Below are 20,060 nucleotides of genomic sequence, written 5' to 3'. Positions count from 1 at the left end.
CAAATCATAAGAAAAATTTAGTTTGGACCTTTGGAGGTGTTGTGGTCCAGGATCCTTTCAAAACAATGCCAGCTTCTAGTTGCATTCAACATCAAAGTTATATTAGGTTGCTCAGGGTTTTATCTACTTAAGCTTTAAGTAACTCCAAGGATGGTTATTCTGTAAACTTCGTGCCTGTTTCAGTATGAGACTGCTATTACTGTGAAGGTTTTCCCTTATATCTGGTTGGTATTTCCCTTGCTACAACTTTTGTTCATCTCCTCATGACCTTTCATTGGTACCTCCAGGAAGTCTTGCGCCATTTCCTATAATGATCTGTGAGGCGCTGGAAAACACCCATTATATCCATAGCTGTCTTCTCTTTGGGCTGGACAAACTTAGCTGTCTTAGCCTGTCCTTAATCATCATGTGCTCCTGGTCCTCTGTCACTTTGGTGGACTAGCTGCCATATGTCAAAGTGCACCTTAAAATGGGGAAGTAAACTGGGACACAGTAGGTCAGACAGTCTCAAATTTCATAAGACAAGTGAAAAAAACACCTTCCTCAGCCAATGACTGCACTGGTGTGTATACAGCTTGGTATGCAGTTAACCTTTGCTGTCACAGGGGAACACTGCTGATTGGTGTTCAGCCTGTTCTGTTAAATCTCCAGATCCTTCTTTGCCCCACTGCCTTGTGGGAGTGATTCCATTCTGGGTGTAAAACTTTGCATTTGACTTTTGTGACTTTCAGGAAGTTCTTTCTGCCTATTTTTCCAGCTTAAAATCCCTCTGTGTGCTGGCCTAACCTCCCATTGATTCAACCGCATGCTCCAAGCTTGTGTCATCTGTGAACATGCTATGATTAACAGTATTGACCCCAATATTAACCCTTGATAGCCCCAGATGCCACAGCTGAACTTTGTACTGCTGATCACAACCCTTTGAGTCTGGTGGTCCAACCCTACGTTGTAGTCCGCTTAAGGCCAGATCTTTGCTATTTGGTTATGTGTAGGAAACCATCTGGAGAGTCTTGTTAAAGCTGAAGTAGATTAAATCTACTGTTTTCTGTTAGTCCACTGAGCTAGTCATCTTGTAATTGACCCTTGTCACATTGGTCAGGTGAGTTTCACTCTTGATAAATGTTTTCTAACAGTTACCAGTATTCTTGCCTGCAAATAGCTTCCAGGAGAATTTCTCTGTAATTTTTCCAGGGACCATTAAGGATTCCTCTTTTTGCTCTTTAGAAGGTGGGCATGCCCTTTGTCCCCTGCCCTCAGTCCACAGGAGTACCTTGGGTCACCACAAACTTTTGAAGATGTGCGGTCCCTCACAACAATGCTGACTGGCTTCCTCAGCACATTTGGTTCCATCCTTTCTGGTTCAATGGATTTACCCATGTTCAGTTTGCTTGTGTCCCCTACCTCCATCTTCCTGTCCTGTAGGTATACTTCCTCCCGCAGATTTTGCTATTTGGCACATAGGCAAGGAAGACCTGAGAGCCATAAAGACTGAGGCAGAGAAGGCATGGACTTCCTGAGCCTCTTCTATGTCCTTTGGCCCCGCATTGCTGAGCAGTGAACTCAATTTTCCTTAGTCTTATTTTTGTTACTGATGTACCAATAGAAACCCTTCTTGTTGCTTTTCAACCCTCCAGTTTTCAAATCAGTGCTCTTCTCTGCTAAACTAATACACTGGCACCACTGTGGGGTTTCGTTGGTGGGTTTTGTTTGTTTTTTTGTTTTTTTTTTTTAATGAGTCAACTTTGCATTGCTCTGGTAGCAGGCACAGAGCCACTTTGCCCAGGCAGTGAATGGCTCACAACGTTTAGTGGCTGATATGCAGATATGGTTGGAAAGGGTATGAATGACACTTCCCCCCCCAGTCCCGCTGTGAAATAGGAGATAATAGAAATACTTAAAATGAACAATCTAGGATTTTTTAAGGTCTGACTTAAAACTAAAATGAGGTTCTGTGTAAATTTTATTGCTTGCACTAGTAAAGAACTGGATGTGAAAATCCTAAAAATATCATCTAAATTTGCCTTCACTGTGCTTGATGTTCTTTGCAGCTTAAGATCTTAGCTGTTATATTTCTTTTTTTTACATTGTAGCCCGTAATCTGCTATTTATTTAATAAATTTCCCTGATCTAACAATTTATTACATATAAGTAAGCTTTATATTCTTACCTTAGTAATTAAGAAATTATAATTACATTTAATTAAATCATAAATTTATTTTAGGTGTTCTAAGCTTATTTAATAAAACTTTAGCACAGTATCTTTTCTGGAGTTAATATTTGTATATGGTCCGGTCCCGGTGTTTATGAAAACGGCAAACTAAGTTTTAGTAATAAATTCTGAATTACCACAGTGTATTAAATATATGCATTATAAATACTTACTTGTCGTCCTTAATGCCAGTTAAGAAGCTTTATTTGATGTATTTAATAAGAATTCAAGAAAATAAAACCAATTTATGTCATTCAGTACTATAGTTTATATAGCATTGAGTTTTGCAAGATAAATTGTCCTTCAGTTTCATTATGAAGTACTCTGAAGTGTACTTGGATCTCTGGAGTTCTGTAAGATTCAGCATAATCAGAGCAGAACTGCCTTCTGAAACAGAATAGAAGAGCAGGACGGAGTTTGAAATGTGCATGCCTCCCTTTTATTTGTCTGTAAAGGAACAAAATGTTTAGAAAATCCAAGTAGTGTTGTTTCCACATACCTTCTATGCCTGAAAATCTAACAGCAGCAAAAAGTGTATGTATAGGTGAAAGGAGCTTTAGAACAATGGAGTAGAAGATTGGGAAATCCTGTTATTGGTAGGGGATCACAAGTTTAGACTTCCTGCACTTCAGTGCTGTTAACTTGAGCTGGAAGTTATTTTCAGTTCAAGCAAAGAACTGGCATGTTCCATGATGTGTCAAAATAAGGAAATTGGTGCACTCATAAGTAAATGGTAAGCCCAATTTGATGTGTTTGATCTTGGTACAATGTTGCAGTCTGCGAGAACCCATGTAGTAAATATTCCAATATTTATTTACTAATCTTTTCCAACAACTATTTCCAACAGTGACACACAATTCCTGTTCCAGGCATCTGTGTTGATTGTCTATGTTCAACTTTTAAATATTTGTGTGCAATCTCTAAGATAGCATGGTCCTGATTTCTACAGCTCAAGTGCTTAGCTCTTACAGTTGCGGTGTTATGCAGATGTTAATTCCTGTTTCAGAAAGGATATTCTTATTTAGTATTAAGTAGCTAATGCTAATGTGGCTACCTTTTTCCTTTAGTCCATTTTACTTAGTTTATTCAAAACTCCTTTGCTAAAGTTGTCCATGTCTCCTCCACCCCAAGTGTATCATCCCATCTCTTACTTGAATCTCCTCATTGACTCTGCATATATTTTTTTTGCTTTTTGTTATCACCTTTAAGGTTCAGCTTAATCTTTACTAAGTGAAATCTCAGCTTTAGTTTCTGATTACATTTGCCTCTCTTCACACTTACATTCCAGTCAATCCTCTCACCTTTCTGCTTCCACTGTTTTCTCCCTGATGTTTGCCCTCCCTTCCTTCAGATCCTCTTTTTAAAACATTTTTTTTTTATATAGTCTCCCTAGAACTAATAAAGTTTCCCTTATCCAAACTACTTTTTGATGTCCCTTATAGTTTTTCTTGTCTGACTTGGTCTGGATTATGTTGCTTTGACGAAGTCCTTCACTGAAACTAGACAGTGGAATCAGAAACTATGTGCAAACCTCCTTTTAAGTCTTCCTATTTGCAAGCAGAGAGGAAGCATCGAAAAAGCTTTCAGGAGCTTGGTATCTGTCCATTTCTGCTTACAAATGGCATGTAAATAAAAGGTACACAGTTGTATGCAACTTTATTAATAACTTAATAGAATATGAAAAAAATTATATATAGGCAATACATTTCCATTAATAAATTAATATATACCACTATAGCTAATTATCTGTATCTGGCTTTTAGAATGTGCATAATCCTCTCATTTTAAAGCATGGTGCCTGGAGAATGTATTTGAGTCAAAAATAGTGAATGAGGTTACAAAGGATAATTTTGGATGTGCATTTTTCAAGGTACTGTGTAAGCAAGTTTTTTAATAAATTAGAGATTGCCAGTAAGCTATATAGTATACATTTCCCTCTTTCATATGGAATTCTTCCTTTATGAGGGAGCAAGATATAAATCTGATGATTTTGGTTCTGAACTGATGAGGAATTTTAATAATAAAAGATAACTTTAAAAAATAATATGTAATATAAAGCAATATGCTTTATAATGTATATTCTTAGCCAGCACAGTTCCTTTACAGTGAATTTGGACGAGAAAGGAGAATTTGGAGGAGAATAAAATAATAACTATTTTCTCAGAAAGTATAGGATAGCCTGTAGTATAAAAGTAATAGTCTGAATCATATATAGTCTCACTTTTATTTCTTCTCTATGTATCAGTTTTCTAAATACTGACAGAATTGCCTACAGTATAAAAGTACTAGTCTAAATCATACATATTACCACTTCAATTTCTTCTTTAGACACCAGTTTTTTAGTTTACTGACAGTATTGACTTTAGTACACAAGTAATGGTCTGAATCATATACATTTTAACTTTAATTTCTTCTGTAGATCTCAGTTCTCTAGTTTACTGACAGAATTAAAATTGTTTTTTCCACAAAAGGTATTTAAAATTTTTATTTCTACATGTTTCTTCTTCTCTGTGAAGGCTTTATATTGGAAATTGCTGCCAAATTGAGATTTAATTCTTATCATAAATGCTTAGGATGTTACAGATTTACTTCATTAAGTTATGTTTATAGTTTCTTTTTACTCTCTTTTTAGATTAAAGGAAGAAGTGTATGGAAATTGATTTAGAATAATGATGGAATACAATGTTACTTCCTGAATCTTTCAGCTTTTCCAGTGTTTCTTTATCAGTATTATGCTTTTACTCAAGTGTATGTATCTACACAGAGTATAATATAAAAAGATCATAAAATATTTTCTCTTAACCTTTAAATGAAATGGTGCTATTTTTAGGTAGTATGTTGATTACTATAGTGACTGTATCTTCAGTGTCTCCAAAAGTTGTGGTGCAATGTTCAGTTTTTAACAATGAATAAAAAAATCCAGTACATTCAGTTATTTCCAAAAATGAAGGTAGATTCTTTGATGACTTGGATTTGCATTCTCCCTGCCTCCACCAATTGAAATAGAAAGACTTGATTAAAAGAAGTTCTTTTCTAGCAGTTTACATCTATTTACCCTTTTGGTATTTGCTTGCTCACTCAGGGCTCATTTTCACTAAACATCCGTGACTTTTGCAGATGTATCTGTTTCCAGTTAATGTTCAACATGACTGAAAATCAGGAGCTTTATGTTTACATGCATGTTATAAAACTAGTTGAAATGTAAACCCAGTGAAAGTAGACTGTGCTTCTATTTGATACAGTTCTATTCATAGACTTAGATTTGATGCAGTTCATTATATTGACAGAGGTTAACTATTATATGGAACTGCTTTACTCATATCTTGAAGATTCTTTTCTGTTCACTAGCATTGCTTATGTGCCGGTAACATGACAGGATGACTCCTTTAGTTAAGAAGCCACATATTAGTTTAGGTCAGGCTTCCTTCTAGAGAGCTAATTAAGCAGAAAATGGTACAAGTCTTGTTGCTTAGACAGTGCTCAGGAATAGATCCCAGAGGAGCCGAGATAGACTGTCTCAGGTGCCAGCCAATGGAATTACTCTGACAGCCTCATTGAGCACTGTGACGATACGTGACTTTTTTTTCTAGCCAAAGTAGCAGGTCTATCTGGCACAGGGCATAATTCATCTAAGCGATGGCTGAAAGGAAATAAAGCACATCTTCAGGACAAAATTTTGCTAGGAAAAGCTATAATTGCATCTGGAAAATTTTTGACATTCATAATAATTATTATCCACTGTATAATGCTTTGATTATGATTTATGACTGGGATTATATATAGGCTATTTATTAAGTGTTGCCACTTCCTTAAAGTAGCAGCGGAGCTCCAATTGGCAAGCCTAGTAATCACTTTGTATATAAAAGAGGTTTAACTTGACTATTAACATTTCAATTATGGATTTGATTTTAAATGCATCTAGTTAGTTTGATAAATCCATGTATTTTTACTTGAATTGTACAAAACAGAAACAAACCCAAATTGAAATTCAGAAGTATAATTCACAGAAAAGAATTTAAAAAACCCCATTATTTATAAAAAACTTTGAGAAACTTCATTTTGGTTAATGTGTATTTGTGTATTTAGGTCTTTAATAAAATGATACAATATATTGCAGCAATAAAAACTGTAAAAACAGAGAAGCCTAAATCCTCTCTGGTTTCATGGCTGTAAATCAGAAGGAAGACCACAGAAATCAGTACAGTTTTATAGAAGAGTGTAACTAGTTTAGGTAGGAATTGGCTTTGGTATTTCTTTTAAGTATTTTGAGTAGAGCTTTAGTTCTTTGGGAGAACAGGAAGGATTACTATTAAGATTATGAATACAGCTTCATTTTTTAACAGCATTATACTAGAGTTTCCACATATTTCTACATCAGTGTCTATATTTCATAATACGTATGTCAGTAGAAGGAAGAGTGGATATTAAATATAATTTAATGAAGTAGAAGTTCTCCCTTTCTGGAAGGCTTTTGTTCTGCTTTCTGAAAGGTTTCATTATCATTGCTCACAGTTGTTGGTGGTTCCGATCGTGAAGATAAATGTCAGAAATCCAAAGGTTAGTAGGATAATGTGTAGATTTGTTTAAGAATGAAATCGGTTAGATATTATGATGAATTATTTGTGAAGCCAGGCTATGAGGTAGACTTGACAAATGAAATTGGTTGTCCTTCTTACATTAAAATTCACTCTTGCTGAACTCAAGAATGCCATTTAAGACATTGTTGAAAGACTTCACTTATGCATAGTTAAAGCTTAAGATAAGGTGAGACAATGCACAGCAAAAAAACACCAGCAATGAATTTTCCTGTTCTGTTAAGGTAAAGACTCTGCTTTTAAGTGAAAGAAGAGGTTAAAAAAAAAAAAAAAGAGTAAAGGGGTGGGGAAGAGAGAGAGAGAAAGTAGAGACTCTGCTTTTAAGTGATCTGTATTAAGTTAAGCTTCCATTGGACTCAGTAGCAGTTTTCTTGAGAAAGAACTGCTGCCAAGTGATGTTCATGATGTGCTGATGGCTTGTCATTTTTCTGACGTGATGTGTTTTATTCCAGGGAGATGTAATAGTATGAATATTATGTATATATTAAAGCTACATGAACAGTGGCTTTTCACAAATGATTTTGCAGATGACGTTATTTGATAAGTATTAAAAAAGGCACAAAGCATTCAGAATTCCTTACAGAAATTTAGGAATTGCTGTAGTAAACGGGACCCAATGATTTATCTTAGACGTTGGTCAGGATTGCCCGTTTCAGAAAAGGAAGAGAAGGGAGTTCTAGAATAACATGACTTGCAAGAAGGCTCTTTCTTTATCCCAAGGGGTTATTGGTTCTTTTGAATAAAGAAGGCTTAATTTAATTAATTTTATTTTTCCTAATGTAACTGTGTATCTCATAATCATGGTATTCAGAGCCTGTTGTAGGGTGAATTTTGATACACAGGCATGCATTCATAAAGCACTGATTATGGAAAACCTCTAACATAACACAACCCTTCACTTTTTACTGACTACATTTAATTTGGGGTGATCATTTGGAGCTGAAAGATTTTGTATTAAATTATGCTTGTATTGCATTAAATTATACTTGTATTCAATTGTCTTTGTGGTAGAAGAGAAAGTGGGAGGAAGTAGGATCTTTAAACATAACTTTTTCACACGTTGAGATTCCCTCTGAAATGACTTTGCCAGTTATTAAGTAAAATTAAGAAACCACACTAAGATAATGTATATTGAATAAAACATGGACATAGGCAGTAGTTTAAAAAAAAATCAGAAACATTAGAAACATTTGAGTATGAATTTTCCTTTCCTCTTCTTCCCACAGGAAGACCGGGTAGTGAACCATTTGGCAGCAAAGATCATTGAAAATGTTTGTACTACTCTCTCTTGCCATGCACAAGGATTTATTACAGGAGAAATCGGACCTGTCTTGTGGTACCTTTTCACACATTCTACAGTAGATTCTTTGAAGATAACTGCTGTGTCGGTAAGAAATTTTCTTTTGTGATACAGAAATGTTTTGGGTTTTATTTTGAAAAGTATTTTGTATTGAAACTGGGACTTTTTTGAGCATGTTTTCTGTGTGCATGTGTACTTATATTTCATATTACATTAAAATATATTTACAATTTTTCTAAAATTAAAAAGGGCACATATTGCAGTCCAGTGCTTATGTTGTTTGAATATGTTTTCCTAGCTGTTAGTCAGTGTAAGAATAGACCAATATAATCCACTTAAAATGCCTAAAAGCCAGTTCAGGGAGATGTGTAAATGCTAGTTGGCTTGCAGCATTTTGCTATCATATTTTTATTGCTCTTTATGGTAGTATTTTATGGGGAGTGCTCTGCCCTCATTTATGTTGTTCTACATTCACTGATATAACTTGTACTTGAAATCTGATATATTGACCCATGTTGAAAACAAACATAAGAAAAGCCCTTGCGAGTTATCATTTTCTTGACCATATGTTTTCTTATGCTGGTGATCATGAATCATATTTGAAAGCTTAATCCTTCAAGGAATCAACTGAATTCTTGCAAAACGGAAATTTCTTTTTTGTATGATGTTTTACATTAAAAGTGTTTATTCTTTTTATCACAGACCTGCTTAGAAGACATACTTGAAATCATGATATTACTCTCTGTAAAATTGTCAGGGCTAGTCTTTGCTTTGAATTTTTAAGTTAATAATGGATGATAATAAGACAAACAGAGCTATGACATGCAAACAAAATGTTGGAACAAAAAGATTTGAGGTCAAAAATACTTAGCAGGGCTGTGAGTTTAACCATCTTTCTTGTTGACAAAACAAAAGCCTTACCCACCAACACAGATAATATTTTAGAAATGAAGTGTAAGTTGACTTGTTTTAAATGAAATGTGATAACTGGATGCTGATTTGCTGAGTAGAGCTCAGGCTCACTAATGAGTTTTCTGTTGGCTTCCTGGATGGAAAATAGTAATGCTGCTGCTGCACCAGTATGCACTTAGACACATCTAGCATTGAGGTAATGAGAGAGAATTAAAAATATATCTGAAGTATGTCTGAAGAGGTAAAGGGTAGAATACATTTATGATTTTTACAAATATATGTATGTATTTAACACTTACCTCAGTGTGTATTTGTGGAAGATTCTTGCCTGGGAAGTAAACTGCTCAAATACTGGGAAAATGTGTTGACCTTTTAGAACAGTAAACTTATTTAGTAAAATACATGTAGAATATACATACAGAAGTCTTTGTTCTGTGTCACCAGAAATTCTTTGTAAAAACTTGGTCTTAGGACTTTATGGGTAGAGGTTTGTCAGTTTCTAAAAATGTTAAAATGTATGTGTAACCTTTATACAGAACATTTATTGCTTAAACCTGCTTGTGAGTCTTGCTGTTATGTTGCTTTTTCAGAAGGGCTCTTTTTGAGGCTTCACCCATTTGATCTGTGCATTTTATGCTTACATCATGACTATACATATGGTAAAAGACTGGAGATTAGAGTTATGATTTCCTTATTGAGTATTTAAACAAGTCTGCTCAGTACTCTCTCATACTGCTCCTTTTGCCATAAGGTCTGTTCCATGTCTTGTGCTTTCAGTTCTTGTCAGTCTTTAGGCTAGGCAGTTGTTTGCTACTAGGTCATAGCTTTTTGGGTTTTTTTTCATCTCTTTCAACTTGTCCTGAAGTCCTGTCTCTCTGCTCTCTATTTGGAGAACTTTGCTTCAGCATTTACTGTTCCTTTGATTTCAGACTTCCAGAGCTGCTCCTGTTGTAGGGGCCAGTTGGACAGTTATGCCTGTTCTGAACTACATTCAGACACTGAGCTAAGAAAGATCACCAGAGGAAATGTCAGTGGGCTGGGGGGGTTTTTGTTTCCCCTCTTGAAAAGGCAATTTCTTTTTGGACAAGATAGTATGCTTGAGGTAGGCAAGAGCTTTTTTCTGCTCAGTAAGATGCAGAAGTTATACTTATCAATCTCAAGAAGACACTTGTCACCAGCGCAGACTCATTATGGCTTTTTGTAGCAGTGGGCTCAGAGATCAGTATCAACAGTGCCATATGGTTTGCATATTTTGCCCCTAGATGAGGTTTCTTGTGACTATGAGAAGAGAGGGTTGTTGTTTGTCCTTCCCTATGCGCAGCCTCATCAGAGATGAACCACTGAGAAATATTTTCTTTGTCATAGTATTTATGCTGTGGGTATCTAGCCTCTCTGAAATACTACTGGAGTCACCTTTTTTTCCATAGCATTTGATGAGAAGAAAATCTTCATGCATCTTACCTGGAAAGTAGGAGAAATGTTTAAGAGGAAGTTAAAACCTGAAGTGTTTATTGTAGCCTAGCTTACCACCCACCCTTTTTTTTTCGTGTGTCTCCATTGACAGCTGCCACTACTTCCTAGTCAATGTGGCTTTTTTAATTGCCCTAGTTCAGTAGAACAGTGCTGGCATTTGTGTGTTCTCTTCCAAGTGAGGAGTTTGAAAGTATCATAGATTTTGAACTGCTCAGTTCCTTCACGTCTTGTCACTGCAGCTGTGATACAGCAACCTGATCTCTATGGGCTTCTTGCTCAACCAGTGATGTTAAATGCAATGGCACGTGTGGTAAGTTACCATATTTATACTGTAGTTCAAAATGGAATCATCTGGCACTCCTGGGTTAACACTTGTAAGACATGCAATGATATTGTTCTTACCAAGCTCTTATGTCCTGACTTTCTTCCCCTGCCCCTTATAGTGCAAATTCAGAAACTTAGTTGTCAAAGCTTATCAGTCCTCAAGAACTACTCTAGAAGCCCTCTTATAGATGACATACGTTAGGACAAAGCAGTGTTTTTCAGGAAGTCACGATAGCTGCTATTAACAAGGATTCCCTAGAGAAATTAACCTGATTTGTGGGACAACCTTTCAATGGCAGTTGTTAATTCATGTAAGAATGATGTATTTTTATCATTCTATTAACTTTTCTCTGTGAACGTTCCTTAGCAGTCCATGCTTTAGTGTCCAGGCCAGCATTTTAAAGAGATGACCAAGTTGTGTGTGCACACTGAGTTCTGCTGAGGCAAAAATTGCTTCATCGTCTTGTGCAAATATGCGGTATAAATATACATAAGGACTATATAAGAAAAATAAAAAACTGTTCCCAAGTAACTTTTTTTTTTCATGTGAAGGCAGTACGCTTACTGCAGTTTATACCTTTCCCTTGAGTAGTTGCTGAGGTTGTAGTCATGCTGGAGGTAGGATTTGCTCCAGACTAACATATTGGAGAGCTTTGAGTGAAAGCAACAGTGAGAGTGACTGCAGGAGTAAGAGACATTCATTCTTCTACATCCTTGGTCCAACTGCTGTGTTTCTTGTTTTTCTGGTTTTCATGGAAATTATTGCTATCCATGTAGCCAATTCCGTCTCCTTCTTCCAGACAGATCATTTCACACAAGTGTGCTTGGGTCTGAACATGCTCCTGGATTTTCTGCCCTGTTTTGGAGATTTTGTTGTTTATCAAAAGACTGAGTTTTAATTGTTTTATACCACACATGAAGTGAATTGGACAAATAACCTTCTAAAGTAGGATACACTAAGGTGGTATGCTAATCCTTTTGCTGCTTCGTAGTGGAACACTAAAGGAACAAGAGGGTGAACTTCTTTATCAATTTATAACTCAATGCCTGATAAAAATCACGGTTATGTATTAATACTGCTGGGGTATTTGGGTATATAATCTTAACTTTAGAAAAAAATAACTAATCAATATTGAAATCTAGCACAGGCAGATCTTTTACCAACTGAAGTTTATAGAGATTTAAGTATCATACTGATTTTTAAAGTAAAGCATTTTTATTCTGCATGATCACATAAATTGAGATCATCAGTGTCCTATCATATTTTGTTATGCAGTCTTTCCTGCATTGTTTGGATATATCCTGAAGAATTTATTCTTGACTGACATCTATATTCACATGTGAAACCACATTTCTGCTAAGAAATACATGTGTTATGTCTTTACCTAGAGCTAGCAGGCTGTCTGAAAAGTATATCATCAGTAAGGCACTATGGAATTTTACTTATGATTATTTCAATCAATAATAAAGATGTATCAAGAAGATTCTCTGTCTTCAGTCTCTGGAGTCAAGAAATGACACTTTACCTTGTCCTGCCTGTCAGAGGTGGCAAATGGGGACTGTCTCTCAGTATTTTTGCTCACTTTGGAGTCCAACATGCCTCAGGTAAATATCACAGATTTTGCCTGTAGGAAAGCTGTATCTTTTAATCATTTTGCTAGACTCAGAGAAGAAATAATTCTCTAAGATGTCAAAGTGACATTCTGACAAGTTCAGCAGCAGGAAGAATATTTTCTTTCCAGTATACTGAAAGTTTTTAAACATTTTTTTTAAATAATGTTTTAATTTCGTTTCTAAGAGATGGCTTTTTCTGTTGGAGGAGGAGTAACAAAACATAAGCCACTTAAGTGGAAACTAATTTGGGAAAGCTTAACACAGTCTTTTGGTGCTTTGGGTTTTTTGTTTGGGTTTTTTTTTCTAAAGTAATTGGTGCTGAACAGTTTCTGTCAGAGTCTTGGGTATTGCAGATAGATTAATGCATTCATTCTCCAAGTTGAGAGAGTCATGGAGTACATCCTGAAAGGGAATTACCCAGCCACCGTATGACATGTAAGACCAGAAGGCAATGGATGGGGCATAGAATATCTCAGGTTGGAAGGGACCAATAAGGATCATGATGCTAGGGTTGGAACTGCTAGGAGAAGAGCTGCTGGTTAAGGCTGTGCAGAGAGCAAGGACATTGAGGAGAAGCCTATTCCAGGAGAGGCTCTACCAATGCCTTCCTCTCACTGGCATATATTTCCTGTTCCAAGACTGCTGCTGAGAGATGATGATGTGAGCTCTACTCTCATCATAGGTTCCCAATCCCTACTTCAGCACCTTTTGACCTGTCTCCATCTGTTCTTTCCAGATACTGGATCTACTGAAGTGATTTAGGATATTTTGTCTCCTATCCTCCATTAAACTCTTATCTTCTGCTTTTCTGCTGAAGTGTTGGTTTCATTCATACAGCAGTGCTCTGTGATATACAAGCTAATGGAAGTTTAAAGCTTCTCTCCATGGCTGTTGGTGGGCTGGAGCTTTCCTACTGTCTCCAAAACTGCACTATGATCCTAGAAGACAGCCATGTCTTATGAGATTTACCTGGAAGTCATCTGATGGCCTGTGGCTATGGTCACCCTTGTTTGATGAGGTCTATAGCAGAGAGCTAAGACTAAGAGCTAAGACTGTAAGCAGACTAAGGCAAGTCTGCATACACCACGTTAGCACATCAAGTTAGCTCCATGTTGCTTTGACAGTCTGTCCCTAGGTCCTAACAGTTCACTGGTAATAAGACCCTAGAGGATATGTTTAGTGAATGCATATACCTCCTGCCCACTCATTTTGAGAACTTAGAGCAGAGGTGAAGGGCTGAATTGTATCCTGGGGGAAATAGAGCACGCTGTACAAAAAAACTGAGATTGGGTGCCTGTGTTTTAAAAGGGCGGGGAGGGAGGGAGGGAGCGAGAAAAATAAAAGGCTGCTATCGAGATGGTTACTGGACTAGAAAGGACAAGGAAGAGCAGGAGTTGAGTAGATGAACGGCATCAGTACAATGCCTGTTTAAAAATTAGAAGTTCTTGATTTATTGTCTTTTGTGCCTTTTTTTTTTTTGGTTCGTGTGTGTTGAGTGATGTTTCTAAGGGCACTGGTGAACTGAGCAGTTTGTAAGGTTGTTACATGGAAAGCTTTTCCCTGATGATATTCTTCTGTGGGTGTAATGGACTGTAGTCTCTTAAATGAGAGCTCGCTATTGAACGCACACAAAGTAACCAGCAATTTCTAAATATAGCTGATCTGAAGAGAATAAAGAAGTGATAAAATCTACTTCTCACAAAGAAAGTTGCCTTCAAAGTTTCTCTTTAAAACCAATTCAGATTTTCACGTGAATCAAAATATTAGCATAATCTGTTTTCCTCTTTTAACACTACATTCAAGCAAAAGAAAATGAAATTTTAAATGTCCAAAGAGTCTTATTTTCTTATCTGGAGAGAAAAAGGCAGTTACAGTATCTTGCGTGTTGCATTTTCAGAGGTATCAGAAGGAAAAGGTGTGTTGACTTGGAGATTAATCCAACCTGGAGTTCATTTAGTGATGTTTGTTATGAAATAGCTAAGTTAGTATACACTGAACATATTTGTGCTCACTTCACTAGAGTACAGTCAGTATCTGCATTTTCAGTTAGAATTGTTTTAATCACTGATATTTGCAAATCAACCATTTGGAAGATAGTTTGCATGTTTACTATACTAAACACTGTTCCTTAACATGTATCTAGATCTAAAATAGTTGAACTGAGGCAAGCTGCAACCTGGTTTTGCATGGAGTTTATATAGCCAACTACTAGATTTCAGATTATGGTCCATAAGTAGAGAGAGAGTAGAAAGATGCCCGCCTTTATAGGTCACCAGAATTTCTGTGGTGTGTGCCATGTCTGTATTGTCTGCTGCCTGTGCTCCTTTCTGGTGCAGTGTTATCTGATGCTACCTACATAATGTGCTGATAAAAGACTCAGGCATGGACTATGCTGCTCCATCATTATTGTCTTCTAGAGGGAAAGCATAATGTTACTCTGATGTTAATATTGTTGTACCAAAGATTTAGTTTCAGCTGCATGGGGTGTATAGCAATACATGTAGAAGAATTTCAGATCTCTAAAAATAAGTAGCCTTTTCCCCTAATATTTGTCGTATGAATGAAACTGTATGAATTCTCTATTTTCCTATACAGTTGGAAAAGTCACCACCTGTTTTTATCTTCCATTATTTTTCTTGAGATAATGATCCCATTAAATAGCAAAGATTTTTTTTTATTTTTGTAGGCTTTATGCAGAATTACTCGTTACTCACCCAATGCTTTCCAGAGTGTCATTGAAAAAGTGGGATTAACAGCTGTACTAAATTCCTTGGCCAATGGAATATGCAAAATTCAGCAGTACATGCTCACCATGTTTTCAGCAATGTTGTCATGTGGGATTCATCTACAGAGGCTGATTCAAGAAAAGGTTTGAGTTCAGATTAATATTATTCACTAGCATGAAATTTCACAACTGGAAAGTTAAAGTTGACTCTGGTACTGTTTTTGTGTTTTCAAAATGCTTAACTGAGTGACACTTATGTGTGTGAATAGCAGGAAATGAGGAACAGATCTCTCCATTTTCTCAGAACTAGGAAATGCAGATTTAACATCTTATTAGAGGAAAACATTTTAAAGGCTCAATAATGTCCTCCAGAAATTGCTACTTCTTGAAAATAACTTGTTTATGTAACTGAGTTTATATATGTGTTTATTTTCTATTCTTATTTGCTTAAAATGTAAATAACGAGGTGTATAGTTTTTCATTCTCTCTCACAGATCTTCAAGAGCTGGTACTAATGGGTATATAAATTGCTACTGCAGTTAGAATTCAATCAATTCAAAAAACTCTAGCCTGACCATAACTGATAATGGCCCTAAGGAAAAACAATAAGGAATGCATGTGGACAACTATTTGATGTAGCTCTCTTAGACATATAAAAGAGAAAATAATGAGTGTCCTGATTGAATCTAAAGCTGTACTTTATTCTCTCCTTAAAGGACCTTAGGCCAATTTGTAAGTGTAATGTTTTGCAGAAATCAGCATTTTAATAACTTATGGTTTTCTTTTTAGTGTCACTGAATAAAACTACTGGGTCTGATTTATGCCTGATACAACTTTTGGAAAAGATGATTACATGCTTTCTCTTTTGATCACCATATTATTCTGTGTTTAGAGCAATAGTGTTTATTTTTTTTGGAAGTAAGTCTGCACAATTCATAAAGATAAGTAATCCCCCTCTGCTTGGAAAGAATAAAAATCACAAAGGAAATAGGAACTCTAGCTTGTGTTTTCATCAGATAGCCTGTTGTAACATATGCTGTAACCTGACGGTCATCTTGACTGTAACAATCTATTAGACTTTAGTTGAGAGAGACTGGTTTGGTTTCTATACACATTGTTTTAACAACAGTGTTTAAATAAAAAAAAAATCTACTCTTGTCCACTCATCTCTTCCTGCAGCCTGAAATCACTCATTCTCTTCCTAAAAGTAATTCTGTGCCTTGTCAGAACTGCCAACGTGTTCTTTGTAAACATGCTAGCTGGCCTTAAGATTTCCGTAGATTCCACTACAGCAGCACTAGCAGGTGGCAAACTGTCCCATAATGTCACAGCTTTTTTCTAATAGTGTACATTACTGCAAGTTGGTGATACAGTCTGAGAAGTATGGTCAAAATATATTCACTTGAACATTCAGAGAAAGAATGCAGTGCGTAACAAGCCTATGGCTACAGCATGATGTTTTCTGTGAAGAATTTCTTGTTTATATACAACTTATGTTGCTGAAAGGGTTCCCCTTCTGATATTGCAGTTCTTATGAACTATTTTAATCTGATTTTTTGACTTTATAAAAATAATCAGTTCTGAAATTCTTCAGCAAGTTACAGGAAAATATCAAGTATTTTTTTGGCATACTTTACAGTAATAGCTGAAACTTTGTGGGTTCAAAATTGCTGCTTAATTATTAATGAATTGTCATAGGTGTTTGTGAACAAGTATTTCAATTTTACAGATTAGAAAATTGAAATATAGATATTCTTTTAACAGCATATATCAAACTAATGACAGAAAAGGGAATAGTACCCAAAGCTGTAACTGAAAAACACTGTGCTTTAAAAACTGGATTGTGAAATGCTGGTAAAGGAAATCTAGCTCTACTGCATGGGCCCACATTTGGTAACTTCATCTGCTTTACAGCTTAGATAAATTTATGTCTTATAGAATGTCTATTTTGATCAAATTAGATTGTAGGATTTAGGAAGCAGAAAACAGATTTCTATTTTTCTCAACTAGGATCTGAAAATATAATCCTGCTCCTGAATTGGACTCTCAGGTACTATCACATCCATGCACTTCCGAATATTCCATGAGCATGACACACAAGTCCACCTTAATGAGAGAAGGGAAAAGAAAAACCAATGGGTAGCGTTGGCCTACAAAGTTTTTTGCTTTCTGTGGAATTCCTGTATGCTATAGCTTAAGAGGCAGAAGGAGCTCAGTGTTATAGAGAAGGTGATGACAAGGTTGTGACTATTTTTTTTAATACAGCTGCAGACCAACGTATTAAAAGATGCTTAAAGATACGAATTTAAGATGGAGATAATTTAGCTTTGTGTATGTTATCTGGATACTCCTTTAGCTTACAAGGCTTAAGGCTGCCCTTGTTTTCTACTCCCTTCAAGAACAGCGATAAAACCAGTTACGAAATAAGAGCCAGAAGACAAAGGAGAAATACAGTTCTGTGCTCATCTACTCTAGTATAAATTTTCAGAGAACTACGATAACTAAAAGGGACTGTTTTTTGTCCCTCTCTGATACAGAGCCTTTCTATTTTAGTTTATTGTCTTGGAAACAAAAAAAGCTAAAATTATATTTTTAAAATAAACTGTGGAAAAAGATCTGAAAATCAAAAATCTTTGATACAGTATAGCAGTAGATAAAAAAATGTTGCTAATTGCTTTAACCTGGCTGTCAAGATTCACCTTTGAAGGAGTGAAAACCAGTCATATAACTTCTTGAATGCAGTTAGGTTCTTCCAGAGGTCAGATAATGGAGTGGTTTGTGCGGTTTTTTGCTTGCTTTTCCTCAAGTACTAATAAGTAAAATTATTCAGATTTTAACTTAAGAAAAAGAGTGCTCCTAGTTTTTTTCTCAGTCATCTGTGAGTGTTTTTTTCTCTTTTCTTCGGTTGCAAGGGTTGGTTGTGATTCTGTTTTCCACTTTCTCATTGGGTGGAATCTGTATTTTGTGACATCTTGGTAATTCTGCACAGACTCCACCACTCCTGATTGATTGACTTCTGCTGCAAAGTCACCAGCCTGCGTGTTGGGCCCACTCATGTGGCCAGCAGATTTCAGGCGCTACTGAAATCAATAGGCAGGAACTGGCTACCATCTGTGTTTTTGTGGTCATCCTTGGGTGTGGATACCGATTGATTCTAGTCACCCCTTCTGTAAATCACACCCTCCTAACTCAGTAATATGAGTCCTCCAGATCAGGGTGTCTCTTACTCCAGACTCTCTTGGACTGGTCTTCAGGACATGAAATAATGAAAGCTAACAGACATGGCTTTGCAAAAGGATTTCTAACTCTGAATTATTTTTTATTGCTGTCTTCTATATTTTTTTAAATTCTGTCACCAGAAAGAATCTCAGAACTCGATATTTGTTTCCATACCAAACCCACAGCCATAGTTACAGCAATACATTGTCACAATTGCATTGTTTTTTCGCTTCCCTGCACCGTTGGCCATAGTCTATTTTTATCTCAGTCATATCCAATTATGGCACTGAAAAAGGCATTATAAATGTGTTATAAATGTTGCCCTCATATTTCAGTCTTTTCTGACTGTGGACAGATGGCTACCTCCAATGTTGATGCTTTTGTCAGTATCAGTATGAATTAACAAAAAGATACAAAGATTTTGTTTAGGACATTTAAAACTCTTAACTTGTAATATTATGGAGGCATTTGCAATGCATAGAAAGGAAATATGAAAGTACACAACAATATAACAAATTATTGCTATAGCAACTCCAGTTCTTGTATAGTGAAATAGTGGTCTAACTGTTCTCCTCTTGTGTAGCCAAATAAAAAACATTATGGCTTTTTAAGATTTGTTTTAAACTTGCTTTGCAGTATTACTAAGAGTATCCAGTATAAAATCATGATCTTGTCACACTCAGCAGTGCATTCACTTGCAATGAAAAGTGTCCTTGCCCTGAAGAGTCTCCATGGATACATCAAACAGTTGCAGGGAAGGAAAGTACAATATAACAATGAAACAATTAATAATTAATGTATTAGACAGTATTTCAGCAATTTTTTGCTTTCTGATATATTGAGTTCTGCAGGACAGCAAAGATGTGCTTCAGATTATCTTTAGATAAACTGTTGCTGTTTTCCAGTCCTCAGACCAGACAGAAAAGCAACTTCCAAAATGTCACATTTATTTCTTAAGACAGATTATTAGAACATTCCCAGATAAGTCTGATGCAACTGATTATAATTGACAGTGTTAAATGATAATCCCCAAATATGACACTGAAATATTCTTGCTTTCCAGAGCATGAGAACTAAAAATAGTCAGATATGTGTTGGCTTGTAGTTGCCTGTGTCTTTGTGACAGTGTCTCTGTGCCTGGTCTATCAAGTCCATTTGTGTTAGCAGGCAGTGTTGCATTATATATACTCTTGCACTAAGTCTGAGGCTTTACAGGGTTTCTTAAAAAGATTCTGGTTGTTTTGAGTAATTAATAAAAAACCCTAAACCCCCACAACCCCCCACCTTTATTAAAATTTCAACCTTTGCTTTTAATAGATAGTAATTTAAGAACTTTACTGCTGCAGGTTCATTCTGGAGGAGCTACAAGTCATGCTGCATGAGCTGTTGAAGTGTTTAAAGCACTAAAATTACACAGTTTATGCTTATTAACCACATCTTCTGTTTATGAAGTAAATTACAGCAGTATAACAAAGCAGTTCTAGAATAATTAATAACAGTTTGTTTTTCTGGGATTTCTGTAGTTACTGTCTATGCTCACTGGTTTTGAAGACAATGTTAAAATGGTATCAGAGTAAAATCTGATGGTTTGTTGGCCAACTCTTACACTCTTTTCTTTTTCCAGTCTCTGTAAAGAGGTAAAATTAATTGTTGTAAAGAGGTAAAATTAATTGTTGTAAAGAGGTAAAA

At 35.9% G+C, this 20,060-nt stretch overlaps 1 protein-coding gene across 1 annotated transcript in view; it reads left to right on the top strand.

Moving 5' to 3' along the window:
* ULK4 (unc-51 like kinase 4) overlaps positions 1–20,060 on the top strand; it is a gene marked incomplete at its 3' end in the record, with an annotated part of 257,242 nt that overhangs the window by 59,118 nt on the left and 178,064 nt on the right. The window contains exons 19-20 of the mRNA XM_081996301.1: positions 8,031–8,192; positions 15,114–15,296. Of these exons, the coding sequence (XP_081852427.1) occupies positions 8,031–8,192; positions 15,114–15,296 (345 nt within the window). The remainder of the gene's footprint in view (positions 1–8,030; positions 8,193–15,113; positions 15,297–20,060) is intronic.

Source organism: Phaethon aethereus, assembly GCF_964289735.1.
Source record: "Phaethon aethereus genome assembly, chromosome: 2".
In the NCBI taxonomy this organism is placed as follows: domain Eukaryota; kingdom Metazoa; phylum Chordata; class Aves; order Phaethontiformes; family Phaethontidae; genus Phaethon; species Phaethon aethereus.
The sequence above is the reverse complement of the archived record's forward strand: the minus strand, read 5'-3'. Positions and strand labels throughout refer to the sequence as shown.